The 20,491-nt window shown below is 43.3% G+C and overlaps 2 protein-coding genes across 6 annotated transcripts in view; one reads left to right on the top strand and one right to left on the bottom strand.

The window, feature by feature from the left end:
- Positions 1–1,886: 1,886 nt before the first annotated feature.
- iqcb1 (IQ motif containing B1) overlaps positions 1,887–20,491 on the bottom strand; it is a 110,431-nt gene continuing 91,826 nt past the window's right edge. The window contains exons 1-15 of one of the 3 annotated variants that reach the window (XM_058065786.2): positions 11,298–11,452; positions 10,338–10,448; positions 10,019–10,172; positions 9,780–9,897; positions 9,629–9,704; positions 9,468–9,564; positions 9,233–9,399; positions 8,034–8,128; positions 7,204–7,322; positions 7,062–7,128; positions 3,141–3,216; positions 2,868–3,028; positions 2,534–2,671; positions 2,296–2,452; positions 1,887–2,209 (exon numbers count right to left, since the gene is read on the bottom strand). In XM_058065786.2, the coding sequence (XP_057921769.2) occupies positions 2,010–2,209; positions 2,296–2,452; positions 2,534–2,671; positions 2,868–3,028; positions 3,141–3,216; positions 7,062–7,128; positions 7,204–7,322; positions 8,034–8,128; positions 9,233–9,399; positions 9,468–9,564; positions 9,629–9,704; positions 9,780–9,897; positions 10,019–10,172; positions 10,338–10,443 (1,731 nt within the window). In that variant the 5' untranslated portion in view covers positions 10,444–10,448; positions 11,298–11,452 and the 3' untranslated portion in view covers positions 1,887–2,009. Of the gene's footprint in view, positions 2,210–2,295; positions 2,453–2,533; positions 2,672–2,867; positions 3,029–3,140; positions 3,217–7,061; positions 7,129–7,203; positions 7,323–8,033; positions 8,129–9,232; positions 9,400–9,467; positions 9,565–9,628; positions 9,705–9,779; positions 9,898–10,018; positions 10,173–10,337; positions 10,449–11,297; positions 11,453–20,491 lie in introns of those variants that run through there. The other 2 variants (XM_058065789.2, XM_078797539.1) reach the window with 2 other exon arrangements.
- LOC131125479 (5-hydroxytryptamine receptor 3A) lies at positions 12,936–19,882 on the top strand. Of its 3 annotated transcripts, XM_078789124.1 has the most exons (9): positions 12,936–13,147; positions 13,232–13,392; positions 15,721–15,765; positions 15,853–15,962; positions 18,424–18,593; positions 18,664–18,824; positions 18,894–19,104; positions 19,185–19,499; positions 19,566–19,712. In XM_078789124.1, exons 1-8 carry the CDS (start codon positions 13,108–13,110, stop codon positions 19,448–19,450), a joined length of 1,164 nt encoding a protein of 387 aa, XP_078645250.1. In that variant the 5' UTR covers positions 12,936–13,107; the 3' UTR covers positions 19,451–19,499; positions 19,566–19,712. The 3 variants fall into 3 exon arrangements, with proteins under 3 accessions (XP_078645250.1, XP_078645251.1, XP_078645249.1); XM_078789125.1 differs by lacking the exon at positions 12,936–13,147 and having other exon boundaries at positions 13,153–13,392; positions 19,185–19,408; positions 19,584–19,882; XM_078789123.1 differs by lacking the exon at positions 12,936–13,147 and having other exon boundaries at positions 13,153–13,392.

The following is a 20,491-nucleotide window of genomic DNA, read 5'->3' as shown; positions in this document are numbered from 1 at the left end:
CACTTGAAAATGTGATAGGTTGCCCTTTTAACAAAGAACATGATGTGGGGGGGCTGGAAAGTTGAAAAACAGATATCCTCCGCAGCCATAGTCCCAATGTCTACATAGCCGTCATCTTCATCCCCTCCATCCTCTCCACTCACTCCTCTCAAGCCAAGTTGCTCCTGAGTTCTTCTGGGCAGATTCAGCCATGGTCTCAAAAGTGATTGACAGGAAACAAAGTTTTCTGTATTTTGGAAGTGTGGCTCTCGCTGTGAGTGGTCATTCTTATATCCCATCTTCAAAAAGGGTGGGAGTTGGGCCGAGCATGGTGTCATGTGACACAGAGTTTTTTATGACCAAGTCCGGGATGTCTGTTCAGCAGCGTGCGCCGTGATGTGAAGTGACAACTTCCTAAAGGGTTTTACGACCAGGTCCTGGGTCTGCGTGTTGGGGGCGCCCATAGGGTGGAATGACAACCACCCCTAAAAGTTTTTACAACTCGAACCAAATTGTGCCATTGACGGGCCTGAAAATATAACGTGGAGAGTCTCTCTGCCAAGGGAGTAATTATCTCGGACCAGGCTCTCAAGGGTCATTTCAAAATATTGAAAAAACCCCAGAATCTGAATTGTGTGCTTCTAACATGAACTCTGCATCACCCGCCTCACTGCTCGTCTCTCGTCTCAGCTATTTTCAATTATTGTGTACCTTGACTCTGAAGAACCAGCGTCCGTTTACAGAGGTTGGAGACATCCAACCCTCATTCAAATCCAACCTAGCCGCTTGTTGTTGTATGATCAGTGCAATGATGCAATTGAACACACCCCAGTGGTTGGAATTCAAAGTCGGCGGGTCGGAGCAAGTCAGTATTCGATCATCTTCAGTTTGAAAGGACGGCTCACCCAGACCGTAGTGGAACCGCTTCGACCATATTCCTCCAGATGCCATCTCTCTTCCGAAGGGTAATTTGGGGTTTTTGGACTCGTTGTAGAAACATGATATGGTTTTACGTGAAGCATTTTAGGCGTCATCCTCCCCGTGATGATAAATAGAGACCGGTGTTTCGTTGATCATGTTGCTGGCTTTTTGAGAGTTTTCATGAACACCGTTGAGGGTTATGATGACGTGAGGGTTGGGGCGAGGTTTTATTTGTACATGTACAAAATACATGTGCCGGTCCGTCGTGTATCTTACAGTCCTATGAGACACATCTTGAGTCTGGGGTGGGGGGAGGTCAAACCGCTAATGCCTACAGTTGCTTTTTTTCCAACATGTCGGTCATTCATATATCAAGGAGTCCTATGGCACCCCCCTACAACTGTGTGGACCCTTGACCGGTGGGGGCGTGTTGGTGGGAGGTTCTGGGGTTGAGGGGCGTGTCGGTGGGCGGCTCTTAGGTTAAGGTGGGGTTCGATAGCTATTCTATCACCCTTTATACCCCGCCCGCTGGATGGACGGACAGCTGGAGGATCTACAAGGTAATGTAGGAATTATTTCGTTCATTCAATAACGTATTTTTTCATTTTGATATTAGTTCGTTTAATTTAAACGGCTACAGAGAGAGTCCATCGGACGGGGGGTGAGGGCCGGGGAGAGGGGGGCAAGAGGCTCACATGCACACACACGCCCACACACACACACATTGCCACACTACAATGGCGAAACACGGTGTTGTGTGATTTAGAAAATATTCAACTATATTACGCAAACTCCTGTTTCATCTGAATTTGATTTAACAAATATCAGAATCACAATCAGAAATCGTTTTATTGCCAGGTATGATCTGGATGACGTGACTGACTGAAGGTAGACCTGAATTATTTTATTATTTTAGTTTGTTTTTAGTTATTATTTTGGGCCGCACACACACACACACACACACACACTTAAGAAAACAAAAACACCTTGACAAAAGGGCCCCCCCTCCCCGCATGCACGTGCCAGCAACTAACCTTTAACACGTTTTTTTAATACTTCATAGCCACCGTACATTGAAATCAGTATACAGTCACTATGAATGTTCATTTTTATTTAGAATCAGTTTTATCCCACATGTCCTTCATGTGTGCAGGTCCTGCAGTCATGCTATCCAAAGTCCGCCACCAGGGCAGCTTGTGGTCCTGCAGCCTGGCATTGTGGGCGTCACGGCCCTGAGCAGCCACGGTAACGCAAGGGCTCAGGAAACGCTCGATATCTGCCTCCTTGACATCTGAGAGAGGAAGGCTTTCTGTAAGCAACAAAGACGATACATATCAGCATGAGCCAGAAGGGAGTGACATCACTGCTTGAAAGAATGAATGAAAAGACAAGAACCTTTGAGAAGGTCCAGCTGAGTGTCAGTGTGAGCCAGCAGAGACTCTAATTTCTGATGCTCCCTCATATGTTGCATCCTCTGCTGCAGCAGCGCCTGCAACCGCCACTGCACGTCAACGTGGAGATGTTCACACTGCTCACGACTCACCCCTATCGACTGCGTGCGGGCGCACACACTAATTAGCACAAATTAGCACCAACAAAGCATTGTATTTTCACCAGTCATCATTGAACTTACAGGATGCAACCTAATGTATTCTTCCACCCGTGTCTTCCACACAGACCGCTGGCTGTCCGTCAAACCCTTCTGTCCAATCCAGCAACATCTGCCATCCAAGACATCTGCTGCACAACGCTTTTGAACAAAATGATGCTCCTGCAAGGAGGAACAGAAGAGATGGCATAAAATGTTAGCTGAACAAGGCTTTCCTAGCAGCATACATACAACCCTGCAAAGAATGACTATAGAACAGTATATAGTTGGGGCTATATCGGCATCTCTTGCATAATTAAAATGCACCGGGTCAAATTGAGTAGTAGTGCGAGTAGAATGAGTAGCAGTACAGTCTTACAGCTTTCTGCAGTGTCCTGGCAGCTTGTTGCTGAGTTTGCATGCGTGTTACTGTACGTAGCTGGAAGTCAAGGCGTCGTCTGACCAGAAATCCTCTCCAAGCGCTTTGGATCAACACGGCTGCACGATGCTCGCACTCCTGCAGGTACAACTGCACCTGGTCTGGACATGAAGACGACTCAGACTCAGTCATTGTGCATGTGTGAGAGCGTGCACGTCACTGTGCACGTGATTGCATGTGTGTGACTGTACATGTCATTGTGCATGAGCGTACCAGGTGGTAGAAACTGCAGCAGCTGTCTCTGTTTCTGGTGGAACTTGGTTCTTGCCTGCTGACGCTGCATACACATCTACACACACACACACACACACAGTCTGATAACAGCCAAAAACACCCCAATATGGGATTATAGTGGCCTGCATGTAAAATCTGAGATATTGGCACAGGCGGTCCTTTCCATACTATGCGCCACCACTTTTCATCATGAAAAACCCATGTGATCACAACAGTGTGCGCTAGCTTCAGCTAGCTTTTTTAAAGCTAAAGAGTAGGAGTGATGTCAGCCGTGTGGATGCTTTCTGTTCAAGTCTGAAAAAGACAATGCAGCTGGATAGCAAGATTGTCATGCATAAAAGTTTCCCATGTTGGCATTAGGGTTGGGCATCGAGCATCAATAGGAACCAGTTTTGACATTCAGATTCTTCCTGAATCTTTTTTTTTTTTTTTACTTCCGGTGCCTACATTCGGTGACTGGCCAGCAGCATAACATCAAACAAAAAGAGGCGGTGTACTATGCACTGTAGGCAGTTTGAATTTGCAGTGGTCACTGTGTCTAGGCGTTTTTAGTTGGGCCTGAGTGAACAACATGGATTTGGGGTGATGACCTCGTCTAAGGGGAACTGTGCACAGAGGTGACACTTGTGAATATGGGAAATCTGGTAAACAAGCAATCATAGGATTCAAGGAATCAAGGGAAAAAAAATGGAGAAAGCATGCAGAACTGGATGGATCATACTTTTGATGCAAGGACAAGCCATGCACCACAATCCCTGGGTGGCAACAAATGGCCACCTGCAAGGACATCCAGAGGAACGACTGGCATGTGCAGGAAAGGAGACTTTGGACCACAGACTTGATGAAGGACTTTCTTAACAAGCATGTTGGACTGAAACAAGCAGATGGGTGCATGCATATACACACAGGCACACACTTAATGGAAATTGATGCTCTTCAATGCACATCATACCTTTCTATGGTGGTGAGAAATTTGGCAAAAGATAGTGACATAGGGATATCTGTTTAGGGAATGTTTGTCTCACAAATATTTTGTTCTGGGCATGAGTGCTGCCTTGATGCATATTTGGATTACTCAGGTACCGTAATTTTTATTTTATTATTTTACATCAATGATTCCATTCCTCGTGTCTCTTTCTAAAAAGACACAGTGACAAATGGAATAATGTGGTTCTTTTTGTACAAGTGTGCTATTTTATGTTTGATTGGGAAAACAATTTGCTAATTTATTACAGTCCTAAATTTAGTTTTTGGCAAAAATACATTCGGAAAGGACTGTCCAGCTGGTTTTTCATTGTTGTGTTGTCTTGTTTGTCTGAGTGAGTGTAAGGCTGAAGCCATCCTTGACCATCACTTTGGGAAAAGGAAACATATGTATTGCAATACAGAACAAATGCAGAGATTTGATTATTAATAGACGCGTGCAAAGAACATAGTAGGTTGTTCTGCTCTTTTAGCATCAACAGGCATCAATGAAACCTGCTAAAATGTAGATAGTATACGTGTGTGAATGAGAGGGACCCAAGTGGAAGAGTGAGGTGACAGGGAGAAGAGATACAGAAGGTGGAGAATTTCAAGTACCTGCGGTCAACAGTCCAGAACAATGGAGACTGTAAAAAGGAGGTGAAGAAGCGTGTGCAGGCAGGATGGAACGGGTGGAGAAAAGTGTCAGGCGTGATGAGTGATAGAAGAAAAAAGGACAGCAAATGGTCCATTCAAACCCAAATTAACAGCTGCAAGCAAGAACACTACTACAGTGTGACAATGGGTCAGTGTGCCCGTCTTAACGCATAGACCAAACAGTGTATTGGTTTAAATTCAGTGAAACCTTGTATTGTTTGTCAAACACTTAAATGCAGAGCTGGATGCTAAAAGGCAACTTTCAAACACCAGTAGGTACTGGTGGCATGGCGACAGAGTGGTTAGCACTGCTGTCTCACAGCAAGACGGATTCAGAACCATGCTCACATGGGCTTTCTCCTGACGATTAGAAAAGAGGGGACCATGGAGAGGATGCGTTGGAGTTCCAGCAGAAGGAAGACTTCACTGTCAGCATGGTCAAATGAGCGACCTGGACACAGATCGGTCACGGCAGAAAGACACTAAACCTAAACCTGCCTAAACACTAGAGGACTACAACTACAACCAGAACGAAATAAATGTCTTTACCCACTCGACCAGCTCCTGCAGCCTAAGAACAACTGCTGCAGTGAAGAGGATTGTCTGGCTGGCTGGCTGACTAAAACACGGAAGAACAACAGCAAAACCATTCAACTGAGGCACAAGGACTCTGCACTGCGCTCTTGCGGCCATCTTTGCAGGACGAACACGCCTGGAGAGAGTGGTAACTGTCTTGAACTCCCTCCATTTGGAGAAGCCATTTCAAAACTAGTGTGAGTTTTTAGAGGGCAGAGCAGCTTGATACAACAAGTCCTGCAAACTAGTCACACGAATTGAACTCCATGTTGGATGACACCTGACTCAAATGAGCTCTTTGAGAAGTCATTGACCAAGGGGTTCACATACTTTTATATAGAGAGTATAGAGAGTTTTCTACATGATGTGTTCAGTGAAAAGATGAAAATATTTAATTTTGTGACGTATTAGTTACAACAGAAGTTGTTTATCTATTGTGGTGACTTACATGAAGATCAGGCCACATGTTATGCCAAATATACGCAGAAATCCAAGACAACTTGGCTGCGCCTAGAAATTGTGTCCAATTGTCTTACTGCTGACAATGTGAACCAAGCTCCCGCCATGTTTGTACAACGACTGGATGGCACGTAGTAGCGCGCCACCAATCCCGTAATCCTGTACTCCCGGAGCACCCCCCAAAGGGGACATGGTCTAATGCCTTTTCCAAATCAACAAAGCACATTTTTGACCGGTTGGGCAAACTCCCAAGCACCTCCAGGAGCCTCATGAGGATGTAGAACTGGTCCAGTGTTATGCGACCAGGACTAAAACCGCACTGTACTGTCGTACCCTTCTCTCCAGCACCCTGGAATAGCCTTTCCCAGGAAGGCTGAGGAGTTTTTTCATAAACTTTTTAAAAATACTAATTTGTCAACGTGTACTCCTACGTATATAAAATGTATATTTATGTTTGTGTTCAATGTAGGGCTGCAACGATTATTCGGAAAATTCGAATACCTCCTTTTTGCCACGTTTCAAATAGTCGCTGATGGACAGGAGTGGGTCTTTGAATACGCGGGAAAATTGAAGCAGCTACAAAAAGTGGCAAGACAACAAAGGACAAGGAAAATTAAATGTAAAAAAAAACAGACAGAAAATGTGTCCAAGCAGGAATTGGAACACTGTGACGTGTATCAGTTTTAACGCTGCTGTGGCTTTCACCATTACCACTCGTCGTATTTGAAGCCGATATGTTGTGTGGACTTGTTTGGTTGCGCCGTGCCATGAACATGTAATACATGTGATCATGTATTTTTCTCATGGACTTGTTAGTTCATTTATTATTGCCTGACTGAGTAACTAGTGGTGTCATTGTCTTACCTTCTTATGGGCTGTTAAGTTTTTAAATAATTGTCTATGTTTGTTGTATCTTTAATGGTTACTGATCCCTGAACTCAACTAATAAATGATCTTTTACCAAATGATGCCCAACCCTATTCAGCATGTTGATCCTCGCTATATTGTTGATAAAAGTATACACCACATGCATCAAGAAATACATCGGTGGAGTTACTGATGCTGACTATTACTCTCTGTTTGAGTACAGCCACTTGATCAAGCCTTTCCTGACATTCCACACAACAAGTTTAAATCTGGGCTGATATCCGATTGGATCAATATCTGTATCGGTCAATATTCAGGCAGCAATATCAAAATCGGATTGGAAGTGAACAAGTTTCAGGACATCAAAAATGTTTTCACCTGGAAATTCAACTCCTCCTCCCACTGCTGTGCTGCACTGTGCTGTTGCTGTCGTTTCTTACGAGCTCTGAGACACACACACACGTGCACACACACAGTTAACATTTGTGTGAAAGTTTGCACTTTTACGTGTGTGACAAACCTAAAGCTTTGCTGCAGCATGGAGACGATACGGTTGAGAATCTTGAGTCTGCGTCTGGTCAGATATGCTCTCCAGGCCGCCTGAATGACACACGCCGCTCTCACACACTCCACAGAAGACTGTCAGGATATCATCATCGTGAGAAGACATCAGCCAAGATAGACAGGTGGATACACACATTAGGGTTTGGTGATATGGACCTTAATTTTTCGGTGTATCACAATATGACAATATGATGTGATGAACTGTTCTAATGGATGTCACACATTGCACACATTTCTACCAAACTCTTCAACCAACTGTAATGCCTGTGCTTGTCATGAAGGAAGATGTAGCCACCCATGCCATTCCACCTGCATATGGAAGATATTTATCACACTCGTGTTTTGTTTACGCAGACATGGGGCAAACGACGCTCTTATTTTGAAGGATGGTCACGTAAGTGTGTTCCGTATGAAGAATGTGTATTTACGGCAAAGTCAAGCTTCGTTCAAAAATAAACATGCTTCTCATATTTTTTTCACTCAGAATCTGCATATTGTAAAACGTTCCTTCCATTAAAGCCGTAAAACACAACCTGGTAAAAATATACTCGTCCAGCCTGAGTCACACACACAACCACACAAGCTAACCCTGCTAGCTTCCACTCAGGCTCTGGAAAAGGAGATTCAGCCAATTTTGTCTTATCTTTGATTGATTTCTCACCATTTGAACCTGGTGGGGAGGGAATTGTTCAGTGTTTATAATGATTTGGTGCCCCGACTGAGTTGTCTGCCGAGTACATACTTCCACACACAAACCTTCTCGACCCGCCCCACCCACCTACTCACTGTGTTTTCACAGGACTGGATGAGCGTGATCAGCTGATGGACTTCTTGATCAAAGCCACGCCCCCGCCAGTCTTTGTCCAGTAGGCTATTCAGACCTGCAAAGACAAGCAGCCATGATTGAACTGAGTTATGAATGCTACAAACTGCCCAGGTTAGGGGTTTTCCATATCCAACTTGATAAGCATGCACCGAAGTTGCCAGTCTGCCTTACTGGCACTTGCACATGTGACTAGATAAATATGCCACACTTGTTTGATGTTTCTTACTATCGTGAGAATAAACAACAGTCCGTAAAATGAGTAGTCAATTGATGACAGTGTGTCATATGCTATCAGCGTGTGATGGCTCACCTTTCAATCTCATTCCACGTTCTGGCTTTCTTGTTTACATGCCTGGCTGTCATCATCTCGCTAGCTCCCTTTTGTCGAGCTAATATCATCATCACAACATCCATCCATTTTCTATGCCGTTTATCCTCACTAGGGTCACGGGAATGCTGGAGCCTATCCCAGCTGATTTCAGGCGAGAGGCAGGACACACCCTGGACTGGTCGCCAGCCAGTCACAGGGCACATATAGACAAACAACCATTCACACTCACATTCATACCTATGGACAATTTGGAGTGGCCAATGAAGCTAACATGCTTTTGGAATGTGGGAGGAAACCGGAGTACCCGTAGAAAACCCACGTATGCACGGGGAGAACATGCAAACTCCACAGAGATGCCAAGTGGAGATTCCAACCCAGGTGTCCCCATCTCCTGACTGTGTGGCCTACATGATAAGTACTCATTCACCGTGCGTCATCACAACTTTTTTAAATTGTCCATTGTGCTCTCCTGGTATCATTATGGCTTGTCTTCAAACATCATGGCTTGTCTTCAAAACACAAGCTGTGTGTGTAGAAGTTGTGCAACAGTAATGTGTCCAGCTTTATGACAGGGATGCTATCACAGCAGTCCCCAACGCTGATGTTGAGTACTTCACTAAAGAATAATTCATGCAGCCGACTACCACAGCTTAAAAAAAATCAGAGGGAAAACCCCAGATTTTTGGTACAGCCTCTTGAAAAATGCATTTTGCAGAGGACTGTTGTGTGTGTGGGGTTTTTTTTTGTATTGGGAAAAACTAACTTTCTTCATTCTGTATAAAACAAATCAAATTTCAATTCATTGTTTTGTTATCACAGCGGACTGACCTTTGAACTTGCAAAGGAGGGTCTGGAGTGGCAGCTGACTGGACATGTGGAGGATCAATCTGACAGAGGCCCCGCCCACTGCTGTGTCTGAGGTGACAGCTAATTGGCTGACAGCCTCATTGAGCAGTAGCAGGATGGAGTCATCACACAACCTGGATAGATAGTCACTGTGCAGGTTTAAGCATTAAGAATATGACAGAGATGTTGTTTGGTATGTGTTCATGTGCATGCATACCTGCTAGCTATGCATGTGTCAATCCACATTTGGACGCACAGCAATGCTATGGTGGCATCACAGCCCTGGATGAGCTCATAGTGGGCAGAGCTGAGAACTGAACATGTCATCAGTAATGATATGCTGTGCATATTACGGAAGCGTACAAATCGGGCACTGACCCTGCATGGTGAGCTGTGTGTGCGCTTGCAGGATCCAGCTGACCGAGTCCATCACCTTCCTGAAGAGACAGACAGGCTGAAACACACACGACCGTCACGCGTCTTAACATCCTGCATGCTCTGGAGCTCAACATGTGGTGCACCATCTCACCTGTGTTCGCCTTGCAAGCTGACTAGCCAATGACAGGAGGCTGTCCACGACTGATGGCAGGAACACCGTATGAAAGGTCTCCGACAGTCCACTGAGTTCCACCCCCACACAACAGGAACTTGAACCAAATGTAAATGGAAAGTCCACCAGACAAAGTGTGATTACAATTGAAAAGTCAAGCCAAGATTGCAGAAGACAAAATGCCTTTAAAGATTTGTCTCGAAGCTACAGGCAACAACCTGGTGAGGGAGGCAAGTGTGGCGGCAGCGCTCCAGTTTCCTTGCAGTGATGGAGGATCCAGGGTGAGAAGGGAAATACAGTGGTCAAGAACACCGCTCTGATACAAGAGAGACTTGACTCTGTCCCTCTGGACCGCCGCCATCTTCACAAAGCCTGTGAAAATGACCACTGACTTCTTGGACCATTTCAACTTCAGAGTGATTTCTATTTGATTGTACATTAACAGCGTAGCAGTAGAAGATGCCTTCTCAATCAACTACACTAAATGTCTAACGATTAGTCGAGCAGATATCCAACACAACAAAAGAAACATCTCACCGTTTAAAGTGTTGTTCAGCAAGTTGATGGCATCATCAGGAGTCATCCTTTCATCTTCCACTTGTCTCTTCAGCTGCATAACAGCCTCCTCATACTCCTCCTCCATTGTTTCTAGAAGCAAGTTAAATACAACCAGTTCACAGGACATCAATCTAATGAAAACATAATGTTGACAGGACAACAGTCTGCTGAACAGCACTTGTTCGCCAGACAACTGTCATAAAAAAAAGAGCATGTTCACTGGAGAACATTCAAATCCACAAAAAGAAGAGTATAATAGAAAGTGTTCACAGAGGAATAGTCTAATAAATGGTGGAATGAAGAGAAAGAAGAGTATAATGAAAAGTGTAATGCTGGCATCGAATGCAGCTGAGATAGTCTTCCAGCCAAGGTAAGAAACCTATGGCTCAATAAAATGTACTGATTTTTGCTGACATTTGTACAGAAACCGGGGTTAAAAATAATCTTCAAAATGTAAAACATTCTTATGCATTTCAATGTATCCAATACGTGTGGCTAGAGCTTTTCCTTCACTGAGAGGTCAAGAAGTAAACGCCCTCCCTTTAATCAAATAGTCAGCTCGCGAATTCTGCAGAAAGGATGACTACAACAATGCAAAATCATGCAACACCAGAACTAATGAACAAACACATTCAATATTTCTCTCGTATTTCAAATTCGAGGAACGTAAAAACATTTGTCTCTTGATGGGGGGTGGGCACAACAGAGGAATACATCCCGTAAATAGATTGCCGGTCTTGCATAAAAATGCATTCATTCAGTTGTACTCCGTGTTAGGTTAGGGCTGTCATGAATATACATTTTTAAATATGCGGGTTTCATTGTTCTTAGCCCAAAAGGTTCCCGACCTTTGGCGTCAGAGCCTGAGGACTAGCGATGTGACAAATGTGCAGTTAGCCCGTGCGTTAAAGGTCAATAATCTATAGATAAAACACGTACCTGTTTATTTGCAAGTTAACACCTCATTTGTACTCCATTAGTCGACTCTAGCGCCCAGGAAACACACTTTAGACACTGCGGAGTTTGTCGTTCAAGTTCAGCTCGCTACTCATTAACTATACGATCTGCTCTGCGCATGTGCAAAACGCGTCTACTTCTTCATGTTTTGGGCGGATTGCAATCAACGTTTTAGGTGTGTACCGCCACCTATTGGAGTGTGTGTATGTACTCAGGTTACAGACTCATTGGTACATGAACACATTTGTATACGCCTATAGAGAAGAAAATGAAAAGCTATACATGCAGGTCCTACATCTTATGCATGAAGATACAAGCTTTCTAACACCCCACAAAAAAAGAGAGGCAACAGAGAGTGTGCTCACAGCTGTTGGAGATTGTATGATGAGTAAAAAAGTAATATCTGTTGTCTTCTTTCCTCTGTCTCATTATTTTAAAATGTTGAAGGTGCTTCGACCTGACACATAAAATAGCCGACCCTAGTAGCGAGATACAGGCTTTTAAAGAAGCTGGGCCTGGCCTATCTCAGCCACCAAACTTAACGTAGTCAAACAGCAGACCTAACAGGACGTTGGCCTACAATTAGTCCAAAAGTATGTGACAGTAGGATGGCCCAGATATGCTGCTATTGTCCCGACTAAACTGAGGGCCTACTACGCCGCCACACAGCACCTCACATTATCAGAGGGACTGGTGTTATACAGAATAGTAGTGCCACAGGTGATGAGACATAATATTGTGCAGCGGATTCATGATGGGCATAAAGGTATAGTAAAATGTTGTGTCGTGTGTGGTGGCCAATAATGAGCAGGCAGATTCAGGATGTAGTTGGTACATGTAAACACTGCTAAGAAGCTAAGCCAGCAAAAAATTGGGAACCTTTGACTGCTACTCCACTTCCCAGTCGTCTGTGGGAAAGAATAGCAGCTGACATAGTATGTGAGTTAAACAAGTGAACTATTTGATGGTTGCAGACCAACGCCGTTACTTTTTTCAGTAACGAGTAATCTCACTAAGTACTTTTACTGTCAGCATAACGCTGTTACCATTTTCGACACCCCGTTACTGAAGCCGCCTAAAAATATATCACCAGCTTCATAACGAACCTGCAGTGCAGTGAGAGTGCTTGAGAGTGGGCTTGTGTTTAGAGCACATAAGCAACGAGAATTGGCTAAGGTTTAGTAAGATTGCGTCTTCAGCTAATCAGAGAACTACATTCTTCAATAAAATCATATTTGGCCACAAAAGCACTATATGCTTTGTTATAACATGATATTTTACCATGAAAATCAATTTGACAATGAAAATAATGTGCAATATTGTAATACACAAACACTACATTTGGCAACACAAACGCTATACTTGGAATGAAAATAAACAACAAATGCCACAAACACAATATTTGCCACAGAAACATTACAATACATTGAAAACAAGCTGCTAAAAGTCATGTTAATACCATGAAGACTTGAAATTGTGAAACAACACAATATTTTGCCTTGCTAGTGCTACAATCTGCAATGAAAGGAGCACATTTTGCCATGAAAGCAAGCACTTATATAATCCTAGCATATTTTACCAAGAACAGACTGACTGTGACATTGTGGTGTGCCATTTGAGTGCTAAAGTGTCCAGTCAGACAGGAGAGAAGGAATCTGCCCACAAATTAGCAGCTTCTGGCGCCATGACTGCATTTCCTGGACTTGTGGTATTACAGTGAAATTTGGCCCAGCCCTTCTGCTTTTGTGCCATATTTGATCCTTCCATACATGCATGTGAGAGGACATACATCATGATGCTGCCTGGATTCTTCTTCATGCTGCTTTTCACTGGTGGAGCCATGCTTTCTTCTTTCATTCAGTGGTCACTTGGGTTCCGACTTGGGTTCAAATTGTTCCTGTTGTTGTTCATTACAGGCGGCGTCCCCACCGAGAAAGTGTGTGCTTACAACGAGGTGTTGGACCACCTCAATTTGACAGCAGACAACAGCCTGTACTCTATGACACGACCTGTCAAAGACCACAGAACGACAACAGTGGTCTCCTTGGAGGTGATCCTTTATGCCATTCTTGACGTGGTAAGCATACTACACCTGCTTATGTGTCTCTACTGATAATAATAATTATCAACAGTATCAATTTAGATGGAGGATTTTTAAACTATATACAGTACAAATTCAAGTCCCTGTACTCATATTGTGGTTCCTAAAAACAAGCTACAAAAAGAAGTTCACCAAGAAAATCCCCAAAAATATATAGAAATATATATATTATATAAAATATATATATATATAGAAATATAAGAAATCAAATAAACATCCTCATCTAATGCTACTAAATAGTGCAGCCTAAACCAACTCTCGTCCATGTAATTGGCTTTATAATCAATAAAAATGTCAAATACAATATTAGTTAAAAAATATATACATTTAAAATAATCTTGAAATCCTCAAAATCCTGAAATTGGAAAAAACTAAGTCATACATATCCATGGTTGATAGGACACCATCTTTACGGCGGCCCTGACCTCTGGTGTCCACCATCGGCTTTGGGGCTTGCCGCCACAACTTGCCACCTTGCGGCCGCAGCGCCAATTGCCGGCCTCAGCAATGGAGGCATGAAATATGGCCTATTCCAAATTGATATCCTCGTCCTCCCCAGGGATGCAGGTGATGCTCTGCCGCAGTGGTAGTTGACAGATATTCTCAGCACACCCTCACTACACATTTGGGTGTGTAGGGTGCCCTGGTGCATTTGTGGACATCCTTATGTTCTAACATGGTGTTTGCTATAGACAAACTGTGGTTCATACAAAAATCCAACAACATCACACTGCACATGTTCAGATTAGGCAGGTCGATCCTCCCAATCACGCCCCTCCAGGTCATATTGTCATTGCCCACCTTGGGGTTGAAGTCTCTCAGTTGAACGTAGATACTAGCAGCCCCCTGATGGACTCAAGAAGGCCAAGCTGCCGTTTGGCACGTATGCATAAACAGTCAGGATAACCCTCTCCTTAACCGGGATGACTCCAACACAGAGGCACCCAGCCAGGGGGGCTATTACAAAGTGCACCCTAGCTCTTTGCCTGTATCCTGCTTTGTACTCCAAAAGAGTACAAAGTGGCTCAACTAATTACAGACAGTAGGCAGCGAAGATATGAGTTACTAGGCAGAGATACAAAAGGTCAGGTGAGAAAAAGAAGCGTTGATGGGCAGGCAGGACGAGGCATGACAAGGCAAACAATCTGACAGGGGAATAATGGAAATGGAGTGGTATAAGAAGGCCTAATGGCTGATGGGCAACAGGTGTGCAGACCAGGAGAGCAAGGCAGAAGTTCACAGCAGGACAGAAAAGAGACAACAGGGGGCAGCAGACCAAAACAAGTGCAGATCATGCCAGATAAAGTGCAAAAACAGGGTCATACAAATCAGAGATGATATACACAGGTATCTACATGTCGACCAGGTCACAGGTGTTTTGAAGAGTTAAACACAACTAGCTATGCTAACGATGCTTTATGAAACAAAACACTGCATTCTATACTCCTAAAACTATCACTAAAAGTTGGACGTCACTTCCAAAAGCACGTATTCCGAAACAAACGCGTCCAGTTTGCTCTTTTACAATCTTTTGCGTCCTCCAGGTGTCGCCAAAGATCACCCATAAAATATGGGCCACATATGAATTGTAAGGCAGGCCAGGATGATTCAACGGAGTTATTAGTTCTTAAATGCGTCAAGATTTTCAAATTAATCACGCTAGTTAACACATTATTCTAATAAAATCTAAATAAATCATATATGAACACATTTTTAAAATGCTCATTTGAAATGAAATAAAAATCCTGAAATAGGTGGAAAAATAATACAATTAAAATAGTGTGGCCCAATCCGACTTGTGGCTGTAAGTGCATTAATAATATACAGTATGAGTACAATTGAAAAAAAAATCAAATAATGAGAAAAACAATCTGAAGAATTCAATCAGGTAATGCAATTAGACAGTGTTATCATATAGCATAAACTTCATATGTTTGCTGGTGTTTTTCAGCAGCCTTTAACCAAGAAAAGGGGATATTTCAAATGTACAGTACAGTATTGGTTTGTTGGCAAGGCTGATGTAGAAATCCATCCCAGAGTGTATTTAAGACCACATACTAAATCGGATGGAAAGCCTTTAAATGATTTTGTGGTGAAACTCTGCGGCAGGAGGCTTTCATGAGCAGTGACAGCTTTTATTTATGCTTTGATATCATACTCACGTTCCATCATGTGCAAAAATCTTGGATCAGCATATGGTCACTGGCCAGAAATAATGGAGTAAAGAAAACACATTCATGTTTCATTACATTCACACACTCAAATCAACAATGGCAAATGTTTTTCATGTTTTCTGTTTTCCAGAGAGAGATTGACCAGACCTTCCTTCCTTACGTTTGGATTTTCACGGTCACCTAAACCATTTTTTACTCTCACTCAAATGGTCCTGTCAAGTTGAAAGATGATGTTTTGACGTTTTGTGTACTTCCGTCACAGAGCTGGCAGAATGATCATATCTCCTGGCAACCGGAGGACTTTTGTGGAATTCAGAGTGTCCATCTTCCCACTGAGGTCCTATGGAAACCAGATCTCACCATCGAGGAGATGTAAGAGCAAAGAAACGCTTTAAGGCTGCATTCACTGGTGCACTTTGCTACTCTGCGAAAAAGATACTTTGTGCATTTACTTAGTGTTCACACTGGCACTTCTCATGAAAACCCGATAGTTGGCAACAACCTACGCTATTTGCTACTGTAACAGAGCAGCCAGCGACCGCAGGGCTAAAGGCCCACTGGTCTGCGAGTCCCACAGAGGATGTCCTATTACACAGTAAGCAGGAAAATCTGGAATAAAGGACTAAATAATAAAGGAATAAAACGACCAGGGAGTACTAGTTGGCAAATACAATACACTTTTATTTTACAAACGAGAAATTTAAAATACAGTGATTTTATTAGCTACCAAAGATAAAAAAGGCTAGACACATTAAAACACTGAACACCACTTGGCCCTAATTGGGAGAGGGGATGGAAATAAAAAAAAACACAAAAAAACACAACAAACTAATACCAGCAAAAGCAAAACCCCAACAACGCAAAACTTTAAATCAAACGCCAACTCCCAATTAGACCAAGTAAAAGTGCATAAGTGCAACGGTTGTTGGTCCTCCACTAAGCCTATTGAGACAGCAGAGGTGACGCACGGATAAAGGGAGCTAATGTGCCATTTAAAAAGACCGGCTGATTAGCACAGCTGTGCACCATGGCTGCCCATGATGCGTTTGGGGGAGTGCTGGCCGTAGGACTTTTAGCCTTTCAAACTATAGCAAGAGCTGAGTCACCGAAACCACCCCATTAAACTACAAAAACACCATTATGAAACGTACACAACATATTAGGACATGATGATGCAATCCTTTAAAATGCCATGCCATGATGACCGATTTTTACAAATAATAGCTTTGTCATGTCAGGAAACATTTTTGACCATAACTTAAACCAGATTAATCACAGTTTTGAAGTAATTAATCATGATTAATCATATCAACAATTATCTGAAATATGCCCATTTTTACTCTATTTAGTGAATAGAAAGATAAATGATGATAGGTATATATCTGCATGTATTAAGAGCTCCAAATGAAGTGAATATGTCAATCAAGCTAAACAATAGCACACACGTCTGAGCAATGAGGGTTGTGCTCACAGACATTTAAGGTAAATGGCATTTTTACTCAAAGGGGACCTATGATGCTTTTCCCCTTTCTGACATATAAATGTAGTTAGAATGTTGTATTCTGGCGTTAAATCATGCCAACATGTCAGACGATGAGGTTTGGACATTTGGAAGTGAGCCCCGAAAGACATTTGGGATGGCTTGAATGCTTTCAGAGTTTTTTCTAACACTGGCTCTCTGTGACATCACAGTGAAACGGACTTCCTTTTATGGGCATGCCCAGGTACAAGCAAAAGGCTTGCCCTCCTCCCTGCTCTGCTGTTTTGTCAAAGATTTCACAGTATAAACATGGAGAAATGGCTTCCAAGAAATTTTGTTCAGGTTTGAGGGAACGCTAACTTGCCTGAGGAGGCAAACATCAGGCAGAAGTGGTTGGAGTCAGATTCCTGATCAGTCAGAAAAAAAAAAGGGGCCTTGAGTGAAGCATCAGACTGTTACTGAAGCCCGATGCCTTTTCAACGTGACTTGGTCATGTGGGAGAGTCAGAAGAGCAAGCAGTAAATAACAATTTCATTTCTCAGTGTCCTAAGTAGGGATGAGCTGGATACTCGTTAAAAACAAGTCAGAAAAGTAAAGAAAGCATCATAGGTCCCCTTGAAGAAGTCTATTTCCTATTGACAGCCTGTCGTCAATAGCAATTTAGCTAGCAGTTCAATGCAAAAATCATCAGAGAGATGTAAAAATGTGAAAAGCACTTATGCCAAGGTAGCACTGTATATGACAATAAAAACAATACCTGCACTGCTCCAGTCTCTGGCAGGCCATGTAATCCGTGATAAGTCAAACACAGCGACAGTAGATACAAATAACTTTGGTCTTGCTACAAGAGTCATCTGCCAGGAGTTACCAATCTAAATACTCTTTTCTTTCTCCATTTCCCATCAATATTTGTTCCAGGTTGTGGCTACAGAGTTAACGTGCTTCAACCAAACTACAGTTGGGGCCGAGGGTCAAACGGGAGGAGCACACGTTAATTGTGCATCAAAAACTTTGCAGTTAAAGGGAATTTCCGTTAACGCATCATTAACGCGTTAACTTTGACAGCCCTAGAACATACACATGAACACATGAACATACACACAAACCTGCGAGGGAGGGAGTAGGTTTTCTCCTCCATATGTGTGGTTTGTGTACGTTGTCATTGAAGGCCGTGTGGCATTTACATTTCAGCTCTAGTGAACCAGGACTCATCTCTGTCTGCATGTTTGGTGCAACCCAGCGTTCAGATGTGACCAAAAGAACAGTTTGGGTTCTTTCTGAGACAAAACATTCTAAGGACATGTCACCAAGCTTCCTGATCGCAGACATCTATGGTGTGTCGTAACCACACAGGATTGAGAAGGACAAGGCACCCCCGAGTCCACACCTTACTATCACCAGCGGAGGCCGGGTCCAGGTCCAGAACGATCAGGTGCTGCTCAGTACCTGCAGGATGCACATCTACCAGTTCCCCTTTGACCATCAGAGCTGCAAACTCTCCTTCAAGTCTGTGGTCCACCCCGGTGAGCACTTCTCTCAAGCTACCCCCCCACCCCCCCGATTAAAACCTCACACCTTGACTTCCTGTCTCAGCCCAGGAGATCCGGCTGCTTCACTCGCTTGGCTCGGCAGAGGCCACCAGGTGGTCCAGAGAGGTGATGCACACGCAGTACGAGTGGCTCTTCATGGACATGACCGTGGCCAACAAGACCGTCAGCGTGTTTGGCATGGAGCAGGACATGATTGTTTACACCGTGAGGACCTTTTTATTGAAGGAGCATGCTCCGTAGTCATCAAGTCATGATGTGCTGCTACGTGTCCAGATCACCATGAAGAGGAGACCGGTACTCTACATCATCAACTTCCTGCTACCCGTCCTCTTCTTCCTGGGTCTGGATTTGGCCTCCTTCCTGATCTCGGACACCGCAGGTGAAAAGCTGAGCTTCAAGATCACCATCCTGTTGGCCGTTACGGTCATGCAGCTCATTCTCAACGACATCCTGCCGTGCTCATCCAACAGGATTCCTCTCATAGGTGAAACAGTCAGAAATGATTTGGGGAACACACTCACTGACTGGTTTGCCCTCATGGATGCCATCTCCTGCTGTCCTCAGCTGTCTACTGCATTGGCATCTTTGCTCTGATGCTGCTCAGCCTACTGGAGACCATCTTGGCCATGTACTTGATGGAGAAAGATGGATGCGGTGAAGACACAAAGGCCGGCCGACACCAGAGCTTGGCTGAGGATGCTGACAGATGGGCTGACTGTGAAGGAGGTGGGTCACAAGACAAAAATTCCACAGAGATGTGGCAAAGTCTTGGAGAAAGAGTGGAGGCTGTGATACATAGACATCTCTTCTTTCTTTGCAGAGGACAATAAGACAGAAACACATTGTCCTGCTGATGAACGTCAACCTGAACCGATGAAGGTTTTGATTACCTTCCAGAATCATGAGGCTTCAAATAATCACAATAACCAGCTGCAATCTCTGCAGGATGCTGGACGGACACAGTCCTGGACTGTGGAACAGCTCTCAGAGGAGACGAGGGAGGTGATGAACGCGCTAACGCTGCTTCTTGGGAAGAGGACGGACGAGGGCAAGAAGTCAGGCTACTGGACAAGAGTCACCCTTCAAATGAACAGAATCTTTTTCATCTTCTACATTATGGCTGCATCTTTGTTTTTGGCTATTATATGTTTCCTTTGGAAGAGCAATCAGGATGAATAAGTGGAATAAGATAGCTTAGCTAGCTAGATAGCTTGTGTTGGTTAGCCGTTGTCATGCCTTCTCCCTTTTACAGTAATAAATACCAAATAATAAATACAAAAAATTTAATAAATAATCATAATAAGACATCATTTTAACAGTGCAGCACCTGAAAAAAGTAGTATTTATCTTGTTATGTGTTGGGGATGAAATTTTTCATCTGTGAGCTTATTCTATGCCTGACCTTTTACCTGCTTCAGAGCAAACTAAGCACCTGCTTAGGGCCCTTTGACCACTAGGGGGCCCCAAGAGTCATTAAAAAAGAAATAAGTAATTAATGATTTTTTCCGTGTGTGAGTGATGATGATTCATATATTATCAAATGTACGTTAATGTACAAAAAATACAATATTATGTTAACAGAGTGTAGTTTCTTACTGCCTCTCTGCTCAATAAATATAATGAAGCATTATTTCTATAACCTACTTGTCTTCAATTGCGGCACTTAGTTAATATAGTAAATATATGACTCCTCAAACATCAATAAAATCAGTTTCTCTAAAATCCACATGTATATGTAACTTAAGTGAATAAATCAATCAGTAATGCCGCTTTTTATCCTTCAGTAACTGCGCTCTATGAAGGCAATCAAGTCAAACATTGTTCATAAAATTATTTACAGAGATTTGGTAGAAGTTCTTTTTCTACAGGTC

The sequence above is a fragment of the Doryrhamphus excisus genome, linkage group LG2, assembly GCF_037039965.1.
Source record: "Doryrhamphus excisus strain RoL-2023G ecotype Guam linkage group LG2, RoL_Dexc_Guam_v1.1, whole genome shotgun sequence".
Lineage (NCBI taxonomy): Eukaryota > Metazoa > Chordata > Actinopteri > Syngnathiformes > Syngnathidae > Doryrhamphus > Doryrhamphus excisus.
This window is presented reverse-complemented; position numbering and strand designations above follow the sequence as displayed.